The following is a 21,646-nucleotide window of genomic DNA, read 5'->3' on the forward strand; positions in this document are numbered from 1 at the left end:
TGAGCTGTATTTAAATACATACAAATCAAGTAAAAACTGTTTTTAGTTTTTTAAGAAACTTTATTTAATTGAAAAAAAATAATAATTTCATTCTACCCTCACATTCGGGGAGAATGAAATACGCAAATCTATGTGTAATTAAAACAACACTTAACTAAAAAAAACAAAAAGCAATCAATAATAACAATTTAAAAAACAACCAATAATAACAATTAAAAAACAACCAAAGAAAAAAAACTTTATTTCTGTAATGATGTTGAGTCGTAGAGAAGTACTAGAGGTTGAGCTGAATTGTCACTTGTACGGCACTTTTTGGTGCAATAAAACTCAGCGCCTTTTACATATCGCTTTGGTATGCATGCTTGACATAGCCAAACCTTGCATTTTGAATTTTCACAGATACCATTTCATTTATTGACTTGGAATGGTATCAGTGTGAAAATTCATTCCTTGTGTTGAAGCTTCGCCTAAAACTTTACGGCACTTTTTACACTTGACTTGGTTTGCAGGTGTTATTGTTGTTGGAATAGCTGTTGTTGCTTGATTTATTTGTAGCTCGTCATTAAAGCTTAGCTTACGTTGTTTTTTAGCTTGATTTGCTGCTTTTTTGCTCTCAGCATCTTTCAATCTTTTGAGTATTTCAGGTTTACTGAGACACTCCCCATCGAACCTTGGTACATCTACATTTTTTCGTTTTTTTGTGTCAACGTGTTGGATGCGAAACATTTGTTACAAAGCTGCTGCAAGCGATTAGGCCGATTGCAATATGCTAGATATTGTTGATATAGATTCAGATAGTAGTGGCTGAGATGGTGTAGTTCCTGGTGCTAGTAGTGGTGGTACTTTCATAGATTCTGGTTGAGATGATGAAGGCTCAGGTTGAGATGACGGTGTTTCAAACGTATTAGCGATTAGCAATTTTGACTGATCGATTTTACTGATGTCGAGTGGAAACAAGCCAGTATTCTGAAATCCACTAACTATTTGGGTGCGTGTAAAAACTTCACCAGAGTTAAAAAGTTTTGCTTGCAGTTGGTTAAAACATTCTTTTGATAAGTTGCTGAACTTTGTCTCTGCATGAGCTGGTAAGCAATTTAACAAGATATTGTTTCTGATACAAATAAGTAAGACCCGATAGGTGACATGTGTCACATGTCCATCTAAGACTAAAATATGAATGCCTATTATTGGATAACCATAATTAGATTTATTTCATTAAGTAATTAATTGATTAAAGTAAAGATTAAACTAATTACCTGGGATTTATTTAATGGCAGGAACATATTCGCCAGTGAGCCAAATCACAAATTGCTTATCTTCCATCCATCCGGATGGAGATATGGCGTAAAAGGCATCGTCTGGACCACTTAAGCACCAATTTCTATACAGGCGTTTTTTTGATTTAAAAATAATATATGGAGCAAGACGATAACCAGCAGTATTGATGTAATTTCCAACTGTATAATGGATTTTTTCATTGTTGCCAACCAATTTTAGTGGTCGTTTTGCACTACACCGGCAAACTATATGTTGTTTGCCTTGATCACCAGAAAATCCAATTTCATCAAAATTCCACAAATGACATGAAGTATTTTCATTGATTCCTGCTTCGTTAAATCCTCTATGCAGTGTGTTGAAATACTTTGCTACAATTTCTTGCGTGCAAGAAGCGGCTCCGAGTGATGAAATATTGCCTATGGCCCTGATGCTTAACTTCACCAGTTTATGAAAAGCTTAAACCAATCTCTCCCTGGTGTACCATTAGGAAACAAATGATATTGACCTTGGTGTTGCAAATAGTCGGTAAATTGTGTGATGACGTCATTGTAAGTTCTACCAAAGCCCCAATCGGATAATTTGATTAGGATATCTGCCAAAATTGATTCAAGTTGTTGCGACAACCCGGTGTTTGAACCACTCCCAAATGTTTCACCTATGCCGTGGACACGCCTGTGAAGAGTTGATACTGGTATGCTGAATAATTGAGCAGTTTTGTTAAGTGGAAATTCACTGCTTTGTACTTTGGCCACTGCAAGCGCAACTTGCTTTTCGGTGTATGGTTCTTCTTTTTTATTTGAGAGCAAGTTGTTTCGAGGCATATTTTATATTAGAATAGATTTAACAAGAATTGATTTAAAACTTGTACAAAAAATCTTTAAAGATTGATTGTTCACTTGAGATTTTATTAATATAAGCCGAATTTAACAAGTGAGCAATTAGCGTATTTCATTCAACCCCACATGTCTCCGTTTTCGTTTTTATGTCATAACTTTTTTCCCTGAATAGCAAATTTAATTTTGAAAAAAGATTCTTGACCAGCGTAAAAAGTTCTACCAGTATACTTATTAAGTTCATTAATATCACATTTAATTTCCGAGAGTTTTATGTCCATTTTTCAAAAAAAGAAAAAAAATATCATCACGCATTCAAAAGCTTAACAAATTATCAAAAAAAACTTTTTTTTTTTTAATTAAAATTTGATATCATCTTATTCATTAAAAAAATCCTCTACAACATGATCAAAAAATATTTGCAAAAAGTTTATTCAATAACTAATTAAGAACAAAAGAATAAGCATAGTCATAACTATTTCATTATACCCTATATTTCATTCTACCCTGTTTTACTATACTACTGGCAGTAGTATCAGCACATCGCAGAATTGTTTTGTGCATCCTAGAAAAGTTTGTAAATTCTTTAATTTCTATGGTAGAATTGCTTACAAATGAGATTAAGTTAATTTTTTAAATTAAACTTTTTTTTATTTAACAAACATTATTTGGTTAATATTAGAATGCGCATCAGAAATTTTGTTTACAACCTGTGTTAAAAAAAAGCTGTATCAAAAAATTTCTCACAAAGTTGCTTTAAAACTTGCGAGAAGAGATTAAGAGTTGACCGAGTTCAAGTGATGTTGGTTAAAACTGATTAAAAGATTAAAAGATGCGATGAGAAAAAAACTGATGAGATTACAAGATGTGATGAGAAAAAAAAAAAACCAACGATGTTCTCATCAAAACTGATGAGATTAAAAGTTGACCAAGGTAAACAGCAACTGATACAAACGATGACGAAACCTGATGCACAATTTTAAATTGTCTTCCATAAAAGTTTTATGTTTTTCAAACCATTATTTGTTCAGAGATCACATCGCATTAAATGAAAGACGAGATAACATAATACTCTGTGAAATATACTCATAAATATTTAAGGGTATCCAAATATCCTCCAAAAAATATTCAGTCTGAATATAAAAAGTTATTACATTCAGAATAAAAATCTCTCATACAGGATATTTGATGAATTTTCTCAAAGAACAAATTTCAAAATTTTCTACAAACATCTTTAAATTATCTAAAACTTTTAAAACCTATTTAAAAATAAATTAACATCTTTTTTTTTCATATTAATTAACAACAAAAATTATGAACTGTCAGTTGACATTAAGCTTATTTTGGAATTGTAACAAATACAACATACATTTATGTAGGGAAATAGAACAATCTAATAGATATAATTCGAGTTAAATTTGAACGCAACCAATAAAAAAGCTGAATTAAAACTCAAATGTTATACATGACATATAAGGCCTGGAAAGATCTTTAAAGGCTATGTTTAGCGGAGATATTAAGAGTAACTACGGACAGTTATTAGTTATGGTAGAACTTAAAAAACAAAACAAAAATAAGCAACGATTCAAAAGACACAAAACTAAAATTACTTCTCAAAATTCAGGCGAGCTATTCAAGACTGGCGTCGATACTTCTTTTAAGTTTGTTGCTAAATTTATTTCTAATCCAATATCAACGCTGCCTGAAAATAAAAATAATTTGCATTAACTTTTTTTGTAAGTACTACCTGCATATAACCATTAATCAAAATTTGTACATTAAGGAATACCTTCGTCAACAAGTTCTTTGTTAAAATCAAAAGCTTCTAATCTAGGAATATTTTCGGTAACTTGCCTTGCTGTTTCAAACAAAAAGTCTGAGAAATCGCTCGATGGCTTCTTGCTTAATGGCTTTGTCGACACTTCAAAAGAGGGCGTTGGATTTAACACTCCGTTTTTTACAGGCGCTTTAAATGCAGATTTTTTAGACGTTGTTACTCTATTTTTTATAAATGTAGGCTTCATTTGAAGAGACTGTGATGAAACAACTTGCAAATCTTTAGCAGCTGTATCATTATTTTTACTAAATACTGTCAAGGTTTGAGGCATAGCGCCAGAATTAGCTATGTTTTGAGTATTAAGTTTCTTATTTAAGTCAGCGTCATTTACTTTTGCATCAAAAGCAGGCATAATACTTTGAACAAACTTTTCTTTTTTTAATAATTTTTCTGTAGATTGGGTTGAATAATTAATAGCAGGAAGTTTTTTTTTCTTAATTTCAATAACGTTAGTAGATGTTTCAGAACTGCATCTTTTCTTTAACACTTTTTTCTCAATACTACAACGCTCGTGGTTAGATTCTAGATTTTCATTTTGTTTAATAACTTTAAAATTATTTGATTTTTTAATTTCTTGATTTTTTACATTCTGAAAAGGTTTAATCTCTACTTTTTCACATGAGTCTTGAACACTCGAACTATTGTTCATTCTGCTAATTAGCGCTTTCTCCCCCTCCTTCAACTTGTATGTTTCAGAACTAGCTTTCTTTTCATCTTTAGTTTGAATATTCTTTTTTTTCCTTTTTTCTCTGCACTTTTGGAACTTTTTTCTATTAGCTTTTTCATTAATTGGCTGAATAGCACTTTGCACAGTCGGTGATTCCTTTCGTTTTTTTTCTTTCTTATTTTGATCATCGTTTTGCGCGATGGAACTGCTTGCTTTGTTGATAGTGCTTTGTGGAGTGGGTTTACTTGTGTTTTTTTTATTGTTGCTTACTTGTGCAGTATTTAGTGCCATCTGCTTTTTTGTCTGCCTCTTTTTTTTAGTCGCAAGTGTTTCATTCGTTTGATTTTTTCTTTTGCTACTTTTGGAAACAGATTTATCTTTCAACTTTTTTAATGTGGTGATATTTTCAATGCTAAAAAGGCTTGACTTAAACGCGAGTAATTGTTCGGGATTAACATATTTTTCAATCATTCTTTCTGTATGCTCTTGACTAGGTGTTAATTCCTGACCAATAACTAAAGGATCAGAAATAAAATTTAACACATTTTCCTTCAATTTATCGACTAGATTGACGTGCTCATCTTTAAAATTTTGAACTTCGGTATTATCCTCATTGTTAATTTGAATACCAGTTTCTTTAGGAGAAATGTCACTTTCTACCCTTGTAATATTCACTTCATTGACTCCATTTCTTTCTTTCTTTTTCGTTTTAGGTCGATCTTAAATATATAAACAAGACAACTAAACAAAATATCGCCATTCATAAGACTCTGGAGAAATAAACCATTTATAAACACATTAAAAAGGTTAAGAACTAATTTATAACCTTTAATTTCAAATGTTTTTGCTAATATAACAACAAATTTCCTTTCTAACTCACTTTTTTTGCTTTCTTCTATATATCTCCTCAAAAAACTGTATTTTCGAAGTCTTTTCTAACAAATTTAAAGCAACAAAACTGCAGACCAAAATATCAATTTAACTATAAACTACATTCTACGTAATAAACAAACTTCTCATATGTGTTACAAGGTTATAATCCCCTAATTTATTACCTCCTCAGTCATACTAATAGCCTTCCTTGCTTCTTCTAACGCACTAAGAACTTTTTTACGGAAGCTTTTCCCCTGGTAAGTTAGCTAAAGTTTTATAAATCAATCAATAATTATTTACGCTTATTTCATACATCCTTGCATCCTTTTGTCAAAAGACGTTAACAAAATACATACAGAGCCTAAATCCTCTAACTTTTCATGACCATCGAAGTTTGCAATTGAAGTTTGGTGCAACCATGCTCTTGATGCTTCTTTACCGAAGAAAGTTACATGATAGCTAAGCTAACAAAAAGAAACAACACAGCTATCTTTAAAAAAATGAAAACTCTCTGTTTTGAACTAAAAGAAAAGTTTGTAAATCTTTAAAAAATAGTTTTTGCAATACTTACAAGTTTCTTTTCTCCTTTTTTCTTGCAATCAAAGAAACTTCCAAAATCAGGATCATCTTCAACAATGCCAGGCCACCTTTAAAAACAATATTAACACTAAATTTTTTTTTTCCATGACTGTTTTTGAAATAAAATTCTTGATGTAATTTTAATCAGTCAGATATTTTTTATAGTAAACCATTCTGTTAGTTATCATTTCTTCTGAATCACTTAACACTATTGAAATGGAGAAAACAACTTCAAAAAGAAATTAGAAAGTTTCAAGAAATTCTCCGAAATCTTTGCATTATTTCATGAGCAAGCATCATCTCAACATAAAAAAGTAAAATTCTGTTATACCATGGGTATCCTGGCATTTTACCAAGGACAAGGTCTCCAGGTGAAAATGATGTGTAAACTGCTTCATCATCGTCATCACTTGGCAATGTTTCTTGTGAAAACTCACATTTATTTCTACGAGGATCTAAATATAAGATTTTTTAATATGATTTTAAATGATGTTGTTCAGGATCTAATATTTACAAAGAAATCTTTTTTATTTAATTTGGAATTGTGAATGATTTTAGATGAGGTTGGAAAGAATTTTTCGTCAATAAGTTTTTAAATAAAATTTTATTTTCTAATAAGTTGTACCTGTACTCATTGAGCATTCCCATCTATGGCTTTCACCTGGTAGAACTTCATTTTCAATGAGACGCCATTTCCGACAGCTATCACGGTCACATTGAACCCAAGAAACAAGGGAGGAATATGGAACCTAAATATTTTTTTTGTATAATTTGCATATGTAAATTAACTATTACATACTTTACATCAGATATTTGGCTAACTAAAATTTAGTTTAATAGAAAGAATTAAAGTAGGAAAAATGAAACCTTTTTTTAATTTTGCTAATACCTAAAAAGTCAAGTTATGATGAACTACATAAACAAACTTCTGTAGCATGTCAATTGTTTTATTGAAAAGCCAAGTCATGTGAATGAAAATAAAACTCAAGTATTAAGATCATGCTTGCAAATTGTCAAAAGAAGGGGAAGCAGTATTACTTAGTAATTGTTTACCACAATCAATGGATTCTGGATTGAGGATTAATGGGTAGAAAACCTTTCCCTTTGTCTTTACCCCTCAAAAAATCAAAATTAAAAAAAAAATCTAACTTTAAAACTAATTGGTTGTTTATTTCACTCTTAACTAAGCAATTGTAAACAAAAAATTGCATGAGATACAGAGTGCATACTGTGATCATGAGAATTTTATGATATTTAAATGTGTTATATATTTTAAAGTTATCAAAGCAGAAAATCACAGCACTAATATTGATTCAGATTCCTATCTAAGTGATTATTTAGTTGCTGTGACCTCTTATGCCATTATACTTTTATTTAAGAATTTTAAAATAGCAAATTGCACCAGTAAAATAAGAAAACTGATGCATGTTGTAAAATTGAGATTGACAAAAAAAGGCAAATCTTTGCTTAATTCAAATTATAAAGTGCCACATGAAAAACTCATCATTTTTTTGTTTGAAGCTTAATTTGGTGAAAAGCCTGAATGCAATGTTTTTCTCTTTAATCTTCCTGAAATGCATTGATAGCTGTACATTGTATTGATGTTACATTAACAATTATACTTTTGTAGAAAAGCCTCCATCCATAACATTCCATCTGTAACAATAGCCCAGGAATGATTTAAAAAAAGTTTCTTGAAGGAATAGTTTTGATTAAAACGCAAGTGAAAAGATGTTTGATTTATCTTTTATGTTGTAGTTTCATAACTAATACCAATTATTTTGTTAAAAGTATATATAGCAAGATTCCTTTGAAAAATTAATTTTATTAAATTTTTAGTTGCAGTTTGTTTTTAGGGTCTAAATCTATAGCTGTATGTTTCTTATCTTCCATCTGTAACAAAAATATAATATCTTATTTTAACTTTTCATAAAACACAAAGTAATAATTAAAACCTCAGAAAGTTATATAAATTTCAGAAAGACAAGTGAAATTATTACCAAAAAAGTTGAAAATTGTTGCACATTTTAAAATGATTACCTTTTGTTCATCCTTAAGTACAGCTTCAGTTTCATTTTCTGATTTGAAATCTTTATTCTCACTTATTTCTTCTGATACTTCAGCAAAGATTAAGTTTTTCAGTTTCATACTATCATTAACAAGTACACTTTGATGGTCTTCATCTTTAACAGCATTTAATAAACATGGATCTTTCTTTTTAGGGGAAAACATACTTATTTCATCTGAAGACACCTGAAAACAAAAAAATTTCACTGAAATCATCATTGTTATCATCATGATCATTTTAGAATGAGTTAAGTAAAAAAAAAAAAAACCTGATTATCCTGGAAATAAAGTTTAATAAAAAAAAATTAGAATTGGCAAAGCATCTTTACATTACATTTATAATTTAACTTTTGATCAATTACCTTGAATTGCTCATCAATATTTGGAACTTCCATCAAGCACAAATATTTTTATTTTACTTTAAACAGTAAAATTAGAATATAAAAAGTTGTAGCAGAAAAAGAGTCAATTAAAAATTAAAATATATTAAGTATTAATAGCAAATAAAAGATAAAATAAGATTAAGATAACAGCACATAAATGTAAATAACAAGAACAACAACAAACAAACATAGGTATACATTAAAGTGGTCTAACCAATTTATAATTTGAGCCATATTTGAGATTATTTATAGGTTACTCAAGTTTGAAGATTTCATATATCATTTTTTTAAGAAAATTTTGTTAAAGGTATCAGTAAATAACAATAATAATAATAATAATAATAATAATAATAATAATAATAACAACAACAACAACAACAACAACAACAACAACAACAATAAATAAAAAATAAAAATGATAAATGATGGCTCAAACTCAAGATCATCCATGAAGTGTGAATTTACCAAAAAACCTACAAAAACACTTCCTACATCAAGGTTTCACTCAAGAGAGGATGTTCTATGAGGAACACTGTTATCACCTTGAAGGAAAATTGAATGTGAAGGACAGTATTAGCACAAAAAAGGAAGCAGTTTTAGTAATTTAGTCAAAAGAGAAAAATTACCATAGGAATAAACAAATTTGAGACAAGCAGAGAAACATGAAAGTGATCTTCGCAAATAAATGCCAAGCACCAATGGATTGATGTTAAGATGAAAAAGTAGGAGTAAATTTATATCTTACATGTAGCAGAAAGCAAAAGTGATCTGACAATGAGAATATGGAATTCACAAAGCTTAAGAGATGGTTAGGGGAATACATTATTAACTTGATGGAATCCAGGATTGCCACTCCCAGCTGCTAAGAAGGTACCATGCCTTGATATAAATACATTTTCAAAGAAAAAAAACAAATAAAAAGTGAACGCATAAATGTTAATGACATAAAATTTCAATATTAACATCATGAAACAGTTGGAGTGACAAATGAATGTCTAGTATGCATGTTTGAAGGATGAAAGTTTAGCATTTCAAAAGTTTAGCATTTCAAAAACTTAAATCACTCTAATGAAATAGTTGCTTTTTGAAAATAAATTTTCACTTGTTTTTTTTTGTTTTGTTTTGTTTTTTTTTATTTAGCAAAAATAGATTAAAAAATTTTACAAACTTAAAAGTAAAAAAAATGTATTTTTATTTAGAAAGCAGAAAATAAATATATATATATATATATATATATATATATATATATATATATATATAAATATTTTTTAAAACAGAACAAGTAAAAAATAACAATAAGAGTAAAAAAAAAAATCATAATATCAATAAACTCATTCTATAAACAATAACATTTTAGTTCAAGCAAAAAATTAATTAGAATTTAAGTCATAGTAAATGTTTACAACTAATTTTTCTTTTTCATTTAAAAAAAGAATACAAATCTTAACCAAAACATCTTTAAAAAACAGAAAAGAAAGTAGCAATCAAAAGTTTTATCTCCAAACATATATCTTTCCACTTGAATTACCAGATACAAGTATATTTAATGATGGATGGAAAGCATTCACAGATACTACTGTGGTCTGTTCTTCGCTAGTTATTGAAAATTGAGGAAATGAACCATCATCTACACACCCAAAAAAATCAACCTAAAAATATTTTTAAATAAACAAAACCATTAATAAACCATTGATGTGCTTAGCTATACTCCATCAAATAATGATTGGTTTATTTTCTGTATAATAAAATTAAAAGCCATAAAAGCAGCTTTTACAATCAAATTACAGTAGAAAAACTCATCAAAATGAAAATATGCAGAAAAAATTTTTATTCACCTGTCTTGGTTTTTCCATACTTCCACAAACAAAACAATTTTCTGTTTTTGGGTCCCAACATGCTCGAAATGTTGTAAGCCATCTGCCAGTAAAGTTATCATGTCTAGAGGATAATTATCTACTTTTATAGTAATTTGATCTTGATATAAACACAACATAAATATAACCTATAAAATTTTAAAGATCAATTTAGAAAAGCTTCAAAGAATTTAATATTACCTATTATTTCAGTTCATTTTTTTTTTTTTAAATATGAAACTATTGCCAGCGTTTCAGTGGCATAACCTTAGACATTTTTCAGGTCTTTTTATGAGACCTTTTTTTTTATATTTATATTTATAGCTAGAGAAATAAAAAAAAGAAAATATTCAAACTGAAATTTTAAATTCTTATTTTTCAGTAGCCTTCCTGAATGCCCATGTAGGAATTTTTTTACTTTTCAGATGCTTTTTGATAAAACAACTCATCTTATACTGCCAGGTCACCATTAGGTTACATCACTAATATCTATACACAAATAACAATAATTTTGTACTTTATGAAAAGAAACTTACTTTGCTTGCCATTTAGGAGGAGACTCCATTTTACCAGATTGATCGACATTAAAAACCCTGAGCAATTGATGAAAAAATGATAATATTATTTATAGCTAATACATATGAAAAGTCTTTTTAGAAAATCAGTGCTTGAAAAATTAAATATGTGACAACATCAATTTTTTTTTATGAGATTAGTCAAATCAGTCAAAATAGTTCTGCCAAGACCTACTTTTTTCATGGCCAGATATGTTGCATATATAGGCTAAAATTTAGAATATCAGTTTTCAGCATTGTAATTATTTCCAGAGATGTCGTGTTGATCAAGTTGCCAAATTATTTGTGAGAACTATGGTAAATAAATGCACAGTGGTTAATTGTCAAACTGGTTACAAATCTAAAAAAAGTGAATCTAGTTCTCTTTTGGCAAGTAAAGTTTTTAGTTTCTTAAAGATACTAATTTAGAAGAAAAAGGATTAAACTAAAAAACAAAAAAAAAAAAAGATTGGAAACCAAGCAAACAATCAATTTTTTCCATATTTTAAATATGGAAAAATTTTTGCTTTAAACTTTGCTTTAAAATGATCCAAGCAAACATGCATGGACAAACGTTTCTAGCTTTTGTAAATCACTAAGCTAGATTCTACTATACCAGATGAGATTCATTCATTTCAGGAAATGGAAGAAATAAAAAAAATTATATGCTTCATGAATCTAACTCTCCAAATGGATTTAGTTTTCAAAGATATGAAAGTTTCGTATTATGTTGTTTGTTTTTTGTAGACTTTGCTCCTTTTATCAAGCCAATAAGGTTGATAACAATTACATTAAAAAATTTGTCCACTTTCACTACCTCATTGGTTTAGAACTGTCAACAATTGTAAGCTCACAAGTATATTTATATGAAATAATTTGATGTTTTATATACACAATCTTGTTGAAGGGAATTCCTATTATTTAGTTAATGAACTTTCAAAACTAATCTTTTTTAAATCTAAAGGTTGTCCTCTATTCAAAATTGTTCTTATTCAAAATTACTCAGCATTTATGGATCAGACAAGCCAGAAGAAAATTTCTTTATCACTTATAAGGATCATAAAATACATCTAATGTATAATAGTATACATTTGCATAAAAACGTAAGAAATAATTTGGTTGGTACTAATGAGTTTTGTCTTTTTGATGTACTATATGAAGCAAAGCCCAAGAAATATCCCCTGCAGACAGGAGATATCTCACATGAACATTACAAATTCTTCAAACTGCAGTCGAAGTTTTCGAGAAAAAATGTTTAAGTTCTTGAAAAACTATTAACATGTTAAACCTAGTAGATCATTCAACTTTCTGTTGAAATTTCAGGTTTAAAGCAATATTAGCTTTTTTTTTAAGATTACTTTTTTTTTTTTTCACATTCACAATAAGTCCTTTCTTTAGCTACACATTTGTCTATATTTTCAATATTGTTAACATCTAAATTTCAAATGCTATTTTATAAATGCATCTGTGTATCTGTTATATTTAAAATGTTAAAAATTATTCATTTATAAATATGGTTTTACTGATTTAATATTTGATAAAAATTTTAAAACACAGATGAATTAACTTAAAAATTTTTAAATAAGGAAAACCTAATAAACTTTAAAATCGGAAAAACTTAGGAAACGTTAAAACTATTAAAACTATTTTAAATTTTAAAACACAGAAACTTAAAATTCTGAAAAACTGTCTTTCTAATTTTTGGCCTATTTATGCAACATATCCAGCCGTGTATAAAGTAGGCCCTGTTCTACCTCAATCTGGAACTACCAATAAATTGGTAACAGTAACACTGATGAAAGTAAATAAAAAGTGTATTTTAACATAAGTAAAAACTTAAAGTAATACCTGAGGTAATCATCTTGAGATGTAAGTAGCAACTTATCTCCTATTCCTGGAGAGAAAAAGCATGTTGAAGTTGTTTTAGAGGCTCGAAAATTTGAAATAAACTTGTTATTTTCTCTTTTGAGATTTCGCAAATCCCATGTAGCAAGTATTCTAACCAAATGAGAAAAATTCAACCAACTCTAATTAAATAATTAAAAACCAACCAAAACAACTAAAAATCAAAATTTAAACAAAACATTTAAATGAAACTCTGAGGCATTTCAGATTAGCTCAAAGATAAAACATTTAAAGTACTCTGAGTTTTCTTTATTTACTAATTAAACTCTGAATATTTTATTTGAAATACAGCTATGCTGTTAGCAAACATAATATGTAAATGCTATGACATCTGCATTGCTAAAATTGTATAACTTTGACACTTATTAATCTGGTCTGTTTAGCAAAAATATTTAAAAAAAAGAAATATTCATAAAAGAAATGCAGTACCTAGACATCTAACCTAAAAATGTCAAAGTTTTGATGCATGTGTTTTCCTTACAGCTTGTTGAATTTTACTAATCACATATTTTACTAACAACTTGCTTGATCTGGATATTGTCCTTTTTTTACATAACAGTTTACTTTCAAGCATTTAACACTAAAAGCCCAGATACATTGTCAATTTCTAAAGTTACTACTTAACTTTAGAAATTGACAAAGTAAAGTTTGTATTGGGTGACCAGTATAGCCAGCATAAATTTGTATAGTACTGAGCTATTTGTATCAAATATCTGCAAATGACATTTCAATTAAAGGTAAGTCAACAAATCTGTTATCAATATGTCATCATATTGATGCTAAAACAGTTGCAGAAACCCATGAATTGATTTGAATAATTTCTGTTAATTAAATTAGGGTATCACTAATGTCATAAAAATAAAAATATTAATTTATACTTCATATTTGCTAACAGTTTTTATATGAAAGAAACATTTAATAAAGAATTCAATAGACAAACAAAAAAGTAGTAAAACTACAAGGTTTTTGATTAAAAAAATAAGTATATGAAAGTTTTACAGGTGGCCAAAAAACGTTTTTCAGTGGCATACGTAAAAAAAGACAAATAATAATTCACCCATCATAAGAAGAAGCAGCAAAAAGATACTCATTTTGAGGGTGACAGTCAATGCATCGAACACTCTTTGAGAATAATTCAAAGGTCTGTTCAATACAGCTGAAAGAATAATGCAATATTAGTTAATTTAAAAAAAAAAAGTGTAAAGTAAAAAACCAAAAAGAATAAAACTTAAAGACAAGTATATAATCTTCATTATTGTTAAGTTTAAAAAAAAAAAGAGAGAAAAGAATCTTATAGTTATAATAAAATTGGAGCATCCATGTTTATAAAAAAAAATTTCCAAATTAATTCAGAATCTATAAAATTATTAAGCAGTTACTTTGACCGTGTATCAAGAATCAAGGTGTCGCCATTACTCGAAGCAACAAGCATTGTATTGGGTTTGTTTACTGGCCAATCAAAAAAGTTAAACCTATCAGTATCTTCTTCATAACTGTAAACCTTTAAATAGGTCATAAAGAAAATCAAATAGAACTCATTGCAATAAAATTAACAAAGACTCATTAAGACTTAAACATAAATAAAAATAGTTAGGTTTTCAAAAAGTTTAATATAACATAAATGTTGAACTCTTATTTCAATATTCAAAAACCTAAAAAAGTAAAGAAAAGATACAAAACCATAATCTGAATTTTAATTTTTAACACTTGGTTAACTCAAGTTAGTAATTAATATGCCATGAATAGTCTTAAAAATAAAATTACAAAAAAAAAGCAGCAATCAATCAATAGAATAAGAACTTTTATTCTGCTACTGTTTATTAACAAAAAAAATTTCAATTAAAAATAAATTTGGCGCAATGTTAATGGTAAATAGTTATTGTGGCAAAAATGTACCAACAATATGGTGATAGGTGTCCTGTTTTACGACCTTCTTTTAGCATAAATAAACATTTTATAACTTATGAGACAATTTTCAAAATTTTCTTTATAAATAATCACTACAGAAAATAATTACTGTTACTATGACAATAAAAGAACAAATAAATGCCACATAGTTTACCCAAATCTATATCAAGTGTACCACGATGAATCAATATTAATTTTTTCATGTGATTGAATGAACCCATTAAACTAACAGTATTTAACATTAAAATTTTTAAACACAATTATTTTATTTCTGACTTAATTTCTTTTTACCTAGTTTTCCCCAAGTTCCAATATCTTTATGACTTATACAGTCCAATATCGTTATGACAAATACAGCTATGTTGTAATGAACTTTAAAAATAAAGTGTTTAGCTGATGCAATAGTTAGATGATGAGTATGTTTACATTTTTTAAAAAATAACTAATTAAGCAACACACCTCAGAGAATTGCTGTGAAGTAAAATCAGCAACTCGTACACTTCCATCATAACTGCATGAATAAAGTTTTGTATGGTCCATTGGACAAAATTTCAAGCAATTGATTGGTTGAGTATGAGGGGAAAATAAAAACACCTCTGTATCATTCCCTTTTGTTGAGTCCTTAAAAAACAAGAACAGTGCAACTATATAAACAGTTCTCTTACTGTTTTGTTCTTTCTTCAAAAAAAAAAAAAAGAAAAAATCAGAAAATGTAACAACTACTACATAGCCTAAATAAAACTTGCACAAAAATTTATGACTTACCACATCCCAAATCCCTATATTTCCTGCCTTGTCACCAGCACATGCCAGTAATTTTTCACATGAAGGATGAATTGCTATTGAATAAATACGTTCTTTTGTTACTTTTGCCAGATGTTGAATGTCTAGCTTTTGAGTTCGATCTCGAAATCTAAATTCAACAATAAAATACTATAAAAAATCAATTTTTTAGTTGTTGCTTGATTTTCAAATAGTTTTTTTTCTACATCCTTTATGCTTAGTAACTTGAGAATTAAGCTGATCAAATTGGTATTTGTCATTATTACAACTATGGTGACTTTACAGTTGCAAGATGTAAATAATCAAACTTATATTTGCTTACTTGTTAAAATTTTTATCAACTGCCTCTGTTTTTGAACACTAAAAATATAATATTTTAAAATGTATATTCTATATAGCTGCAAATCTTGAATATTAGTAACCTTAATTTTAAAAATAATTTACTGGCTGTTTTAAGAAAGAAAATCAAGTTAAGAAGAACTCCTAAATTTAATGAAAACCAACATGGTGACATTTTCAATATAAAAAATATTTCATGGAAAGTAAAAACACAGTAGTAAACCTGAAGCTTAGACCAAGAATCCATAGCAGATTTGGCACAATCTTCTGACATATTAAAGGCTTTCATAGAAAGTTTTGGAGCCCTACGAGCCTGATGGAAAAATTTACATAGGAAATAAAAAATGAAGCAGGTTATGTTATAAAATTTAAAATAAATGTAAATCATTAAAATTTTGTCATCATAACTATGTTTGACAAAGGAAAGTAAAGTATTTTGACTTAATTGTTTAACTATACTCACAGGAGAATATGTATTATACTGATAAACTTCAGGTTGTGGTAAAACAGAAGGAGAAGCAGGCAGATTTTTTATGCGCAATGATACTCTGCGAGGTAAAGTGATTTTTTCCTTAACTGTCCTTAAAAATCAAACAGGAAAAATAATTAGGGTGAAATCATTTACTTTATCTATTTGTTCTAAATATTAGTCTATAATTTTCTCTGCAACTGAATTCATTCAAAACTACAAAAATACCTTTTAAGACCAACATCAACTGACTTCTTTTTTTCTGTTTTTGTAGATACATATTGATCTTTAGCCTAAATAGATATGATCATAAAATTATCATCCCCATCAAGTATTAACTGTTTGCTTTTTTATGTTCATGTAAATCATATTTAAATTGCATTTTGAAAAAACATTATCTTCTTTATAACCAATCATATCACTGCCGATACTTCCACCACTACTACTATCACCACCACCACCACCATCATCATCTTTCATATCAAGTAATTATTTAAAAACCTCTAAAATATTGAAACTCTGCAATATTTGTTTGTTGTGATGAATATTTTTGATTCTTGCTGCTTCATACTCAGAGAGTTTATGTTCTGTTGCATCAAATTCTTCATAATCTGATTCATCACTTTTGTTATTTAAGCCAATTGTGCACAAAGCAGTAGATTCTTTGCTATTATCATTCAAATTTTTGCCATATTGATTTGGCTATTGGAGAAAAAAATATTTATCAAAATATTACGATTTTAACTTTTACTGGAATTAAAAAACATTAACTTTTTATATCAAATGTACCTTTATGTTTTGTACAGACTTTTCAACTTTTTTTGTAAATGGCTAAGAAAAAAAAAAAGGTTTATCAGAATGTTGATAATAGCTAATTATGCTTCAAAGAATACTTGATTTTAATGTTGTAATGTCACAGAGAAGACTCTACAAGAAGATTCTTTTAAGAGTTAACAATCAGAGAGGAAAAAAATGCCACAGGAGACCAAAAGGGAGCTCTTGAGTGCAAACTTACCTAGTTATGGCCCACCCATTTGCTGCTTAATAAAAGGGCAACAAATAGATGAATTAAAGCTATAAAAACATCAACTTCATTTAATTTATTTAGAAGTATTCAGATCAATTTTTGAATAAAGTTGATAGCTAGAACAATATAACTCTTTGACAAAACAATTTTTTAAAAATAGAATTGCCACTTCTAGTGAAAGCATCCATGACATCAAAGACTCTTTTATAAAGAAAAAAACTCCAAGCAATTTTTCATACTAATTCATTTTTAATCACAATAATATAGACTTTCAAAATCTTTATAAATACTTCAATGATAAAGAGAGTTACACACAAGTTACACAGTTACACACAAGTACAAGTTACACAATGTTATATTGGATAAGTTCTATTAGGTCTGTTAAAAAATTTTGGAAAATCAGCTACCAAAATTTGGTCCAACTAATACTATTCAAGAAAAACAAGTTCTATTTTATTCCAGAACATTCTTTAGTTTCATTTGAATGTATCAATTACAAGTATATTTCTACAATATTTGACAAAGCTATACAAGGCGAGTGAATATAATTTTCATACTAGTAAAAAATAGTACTCAACAAGCATATTTACCATTGCTAACTTATTCAGTTTAACAAATAATGGAATGCAAGTGAGGCAGCTTGAAAGATAAAGGAAGTTATTCTGATCCCTCCTTAAGCACATATATTGCTTATGATTAGTTTGCAATATTTGCTGCAAGAGATCAAAGTCTGCAAGCTAAGCCAAATTCAGGTGACCAGTCTGTATTACTTTGACACACTGAATTCTGTGTTCAAGGGAGATCCTTATCAACCACTTCTGAATTAGCAAGCAAATTCGGACACTCACACACCACTATAGCCAACCACCTTCATGCAATTGTTAAATTGAGAAAGCTGGATATTTTGATGACCCTCCACACAAGCATCTTTTGTGTGTTTTGATATTAACACCTTAAAACTTTTGATTTGTGACACTCTGTGTATGTAAAAGATAAATTCAACTTTGCAGTTAAAAACCCAACAAATAAAATCCAGTGGTGATGAGAAGTTTTATTATACAAATTGTCATTGACTATTTCACAGTTGACAGTCTTATCCCATGTGTAAAATTTGATAAAATAAAGGAATAAAAATTTATCTTATTCCATTGTTTAATATTCCTTACAAAATTCAACCATGTTTATTTCATTTTCAGTTTATATATTCATGTTATTTCAGCCAATTAGTTTGCACAAGTGAATTTTTATTATTTTCTAAAAAAAAATCTATAAAAAAAAAAGAAATAATAATAATAAAATAATTGTTGATATATATTAACACTAGTTAAATTGATTTCTGGAATTTGTAAATCTACAGGTGAAAGGTGTGATTTTAAGGGGCACAAAATATTGAAAGAGTAGAATTAAATGTAGCCAAGTGTGATGATATCCAAGTACCAAACAAGACATAATGTTTAGTGTTTTGCAATCAACAAATCACTCTACTTTTGTTTAACTGTTTCAAGTAACTATTATCAAACACCAACTAGACCCATTGCATCTCATTATTAACAGCTCTGTAAAGAGTTTGAAGGTTGAACTACTTCACAACAGAAATCAACATCCTTTAACATGGGACAGATGAGTGATCTCAGTGTTTTTATATGGCAAACAAGCAATTTTTCCATTGCCATACTTACCATAAATATGTTACTTCTATAGTAAGGGTGTTGTGTCTACATGTTGTTTGTATCATACTTGTTTAAATTAATTATTCCTAATAACAATACATTTATTTACTTACATTATTCCTAATAACAATATATTAATCTACACTGATTTTTTTATGTTCAAAAAATAAATTCAACTAATGCCTAGCTTTTTTTACACTGCATTTTTTAAACTTTGAATATAAGGTTCTGTACTCAATGTAAATCTAAAGCCATTTTTTCAATTCTAGCAAAAAGTAAAATTTTTTTCAAAATGGGTAAAAAAAAATTAAAAAAGGTTTCTGATATTTTTGTGATCTATTGGATTATCACACTATGGATTATTGGACAAGTAAATTATTGGATATTGGATTAAGTATTCAACCTATTGGACTATTGGATATCAAATTTTAAAAAAAACTATTGGTGAACCCCTCTGAAAACTTTAAAGAACTTTCCCAAAAAAAGATCACCTTTTATAAAACAATTTAAAATAATTTTATTATCCCTGAGATTTTAAATTTTTCATAAAATTGAGATTTTGCATCTGAAATTGCCTCTAAAAGATCATTTTTCTATGCAATGCAGGATCTACTTAAAAATAGTGTTTTTTTATTTTAAATTAAATTTAATGTCTCTATGTCAAACAAATAACACAAGAGCAGCATAATCTTGTTCAACCTGCCATTCAGTATAAATTTCAATAATAAAATAGAGAAAATATTTTTTGAAAATTTGACATTTTCAAAGTCTATCGCAAACCATAAAAAATATTTAACAAAAACTTAGAGTGAGCTACAACTGAAGAAATAACATGAATTCTACCATTAACTTTTTCAATTCTAGATTTTACATAATAAATGAGAATCAACAGAAAAAAAAAATCTAACTGCATCTGTATTTGTCAATTGAACTAGAAATGAAACAACATACAAGGCAAAACTTTTACCAAATCTTTTGAGCATTATATTCTATTTGAATATAATGCTAAAAAGATATGGTAAAATATCTTTTTAGCATTATATTCCGCATAACCAATTTGTATGCTTATATGTCAGCTGATCTATGATAAGCTGATTGTGTGCTTAGATTTTGCTGAGACTCAAGCAGAGACCCCAGGGCCTAGTTTGGATAAAACATAACATAGGTTAGTCTAGGTTAATTTAGCATAGGTTTGAAAAACACACTTCCAATTAAATAAAAAACATTGTTTAACAGTCAGGCTTAAAAAAACCTTCTAGAAGTTTTTTAACAGTTTTAGTCAATATATCCCAGACAAATTTAAAAGTTCAGCTTCAAATGTGAAGACCAGACTGAAGTGTTGCAATAGTGGCTACAGAAGCTTAAACGTTATGGAGAAACATAACCTTTCTATTATTAAGGGAAAAATTTACATTAACAATAAAAATTGAAAGTGTACTAAAAATATATATAAAAACATAGGCATAGACCTCGAATGCAACACTTTAAAAACTTCTTGAATGTAACTAATGAGAAATGAAAACGGTTGTACCATTGCACCATAAATCAGACTCTATACAAATTTTTTTTTAAAAGCAAGAATCTCATTTTAGTTCTTATCTTGAAGAAACATTATCAATTTTGTTCTAGGCAACACTACAAACAATACATGTGCATACATAATATGTAGATAATTAAAATAATGAAATTCTGTAAATACATTACCATTATAGCTTCATAAGGATGAATCTTAACACATGGTGTTAGAGTCATTCTGATAGTCTTTACTTTGGGCATTGTCTTAATTAGCACTATAAAAAGAGAAGTATATATTAATTTGTGATCAGCAGTTTTTCATAAGCATAAACACAAACATAGAATTACCTTGGAATGTGTGTAATTAGTTTTTTCTGAATTGAAAAGAAATCTTGAAAATGCTTGATTTTTTTTATTAACAATTTTAGTTATATAATAGTTTGTTTCTTTACTAAATTCTTTAGGTTTGGAACATTTTTTTTTCTTTTTTCAAATATTTTAACTTTCGAGTCACAATTCGGCAGTACTTTTTGGCTTAAAAAAGGTTTTTATCTTTAAGTCGTAACAGTTAAGGAAGGCCATGCATTGCTTAATTTACATTTTTGTTAGAACAAAAAATCTGTTTTTGTTACAATAAAAACTTTTTACCTAAAAGAACCCAGTACAAACAGTAACCGAAGGTAAAACTCGTTACTTTTAAATTTTATTCTTCGTTTATTACAACAATCAAATAATTCTAAAGCAGCAATTTAATTACGATTACAGCATAAAAATTAGGGATTTTGGTGTTTTGAACAATAGTTCTTTAGTTGTTTCTAGTAAACTCTTATACCAATTAATAAGTTATATATCCAATTGGACTAAACTTGAAATTAATAATCTTTATTTGTAATTATTCTTAGAAGACGGTAATGAGGATACTTAAAGATTAATTTAGCATAGGTATGAAATACTTATAGTTCTTATTACAAATATAGACATATATTTTACATATATACACACATTAGTTATATGTGAATATATATGTCCAAACTCTAACTAGCATAACACAATTACAAATTTCGAATTTATGTTTAAGATGTGACGATTCGCGCCAAACACCTTTA

At 28.1% G+C, this 21,646-nt stretch overlaps 2 protein-coding genes across 6 annotated transcripts; both read right to left on the bottom strand.

Annotated features, from left to right (window-relative positions):
• Positions 1-3,426: 3,426 nt before the first annotated feature.
• LOC145185532 (zinc finger CW-type PWWP domain protein 1-like) lies at positions 3,427-8,756 on the bottom strand. 5 transcript variants are annotated; one of them, XM_080061463.2, is made up of 10 exons: positions 8,497-8,756; positions 8,108-8,320; positions 6,693-6,816; positions 6,399-6,522; positions 6,060-6,135; positions 5,845-5,952; positions 5,671-5,754; positions 5,496-5,550; positions 3,901-5,334; positions 3,427-3,813 (listed from the first exon to the last, which is right to left on the bottom strand). In XM_080061463.2, exons 1-10 carry the CDS (start codon positions 8,527-8,529, stop codon positions 3,725-3,727), a joined length of 2,340 nt encoding a protein of 779 aa, XP_079917589.2. In that variant the 5' UTR covers positions 8,530-8,756; the 3' UTR covers positions 3,427-3,724. The 5 variants fall into 5 exon arrangements, with proteins under 5 accessions (XP_079917589.2, XP_089954699.1, XP_089954700.1 ...); XM_090098575.1 differs by lacking the exons at positions 3,427-3,813; positions 5,496-5,550 and having other exon boundaries at positions 4,317-5,334; XM_090098573.1 differs by lacking the exons at positions 5,496-5,550; positions 8,108-8,320; positions 8,497-8,756 and having other exon boundaries at positions 6,693-6,782.
• A 1,153-nt stretch (positions 8,757-9,909) lies between these two features.
• On the bottom strand, positions 9,910-21,235 carry LOC145185533 (WD repeat-containing protein 76-like). The gene is made up of 16 exons (XM_090097927.1): positions 21,189-21,235; positions 20,730-20,815; positions 17,118-17,159; positions 16,830-17,030; positions 16,557-16,621; positions 16,323-16,440; positions 16,083-16,172; positions 15,843-15,880; positions 15,503-15,650; positions 15,197-15,358; positions 14,209-14,330; positions 13,887-13,985; positions 12,773-12,922; positions 10,907-10,963; positions 10,353-10,455; positions 9,910-10,166 (listed from the first exon to the last, which is right to left on the bottom strand). The coding sequence occupies exons 2-16, from the start codon at positions 20,799-20,801 to the stop codon at positions 10,011-10,013; spliced, it is 1,623 nt and encodes a 540-aa protein (XP_089954053.1). The 5' UTR covers positions 20,802-20,815; positions 21,189-21,235; the 3' UTR covers positions 9,910-10,010.
• Positions 21,236-21,646: the final 411 nt, after the last annotated feature.

Source organism: Hydra viridissima, unplaced genomic scaffold (assembly GCF_058129835.1).
Source record: "Hydra viridissima isolate aposymbiotic clone 2 unplaced genomic scaffold, HvirCarnegie_v1 scaffold_9, whole genome shotgun sequence".
Taxonomy (NCBI): Eukaryota; Metazoa; Cnidaria; class Hydrozoa; order Anthoathecata; family Hydridae; genus Hydra; species Hydra viridissima.

Bases quoted from the DNA above. Each gene is read 5' to 3' on its own strand.
- LOC145185532 (XM_080061463.2), bottom strand. From the start codon at position 8,529: ATGGAAGTTCCAAATATTGATGAGCAATTCAAG. The intron at 8,321-8,496 runs GTAATTGATCAA...TTTTGTTTTCAG, and splicing joins ATATTGATGAGCAATTCAAG to GTGTCTTCAGATGAAATAAG. The intron at 5,335-5,495 runs GTGAGTTAGAAA...TATATATTTAAG, and splicing joins TATAGAAGAAAGCAAAAAAA to ATCGACCTAAAACGAAAAAG.
- LOC145185533 (XM_090097927.1), bottom strand. From the start codon at position 20,801: ATGCCCAAAGTAAAGACTATCAGAATGACTCTAACACCATGTGTTAAG. The intron at 10,964-12,772 runs GTATTACTTTAA...TCAATTGCTCAG, and splicing joins TCTCAAGATGATTACCTCAG to GGTTTTTAATGTCGATCAAT. The intron at 10,167-10,352 runs GTGAATAAAAAT...AAATATTTTTAG, and splicing joins GTATGGAAAAACCAAGACAG to GTTGATTTTTTTGGGTGTGT.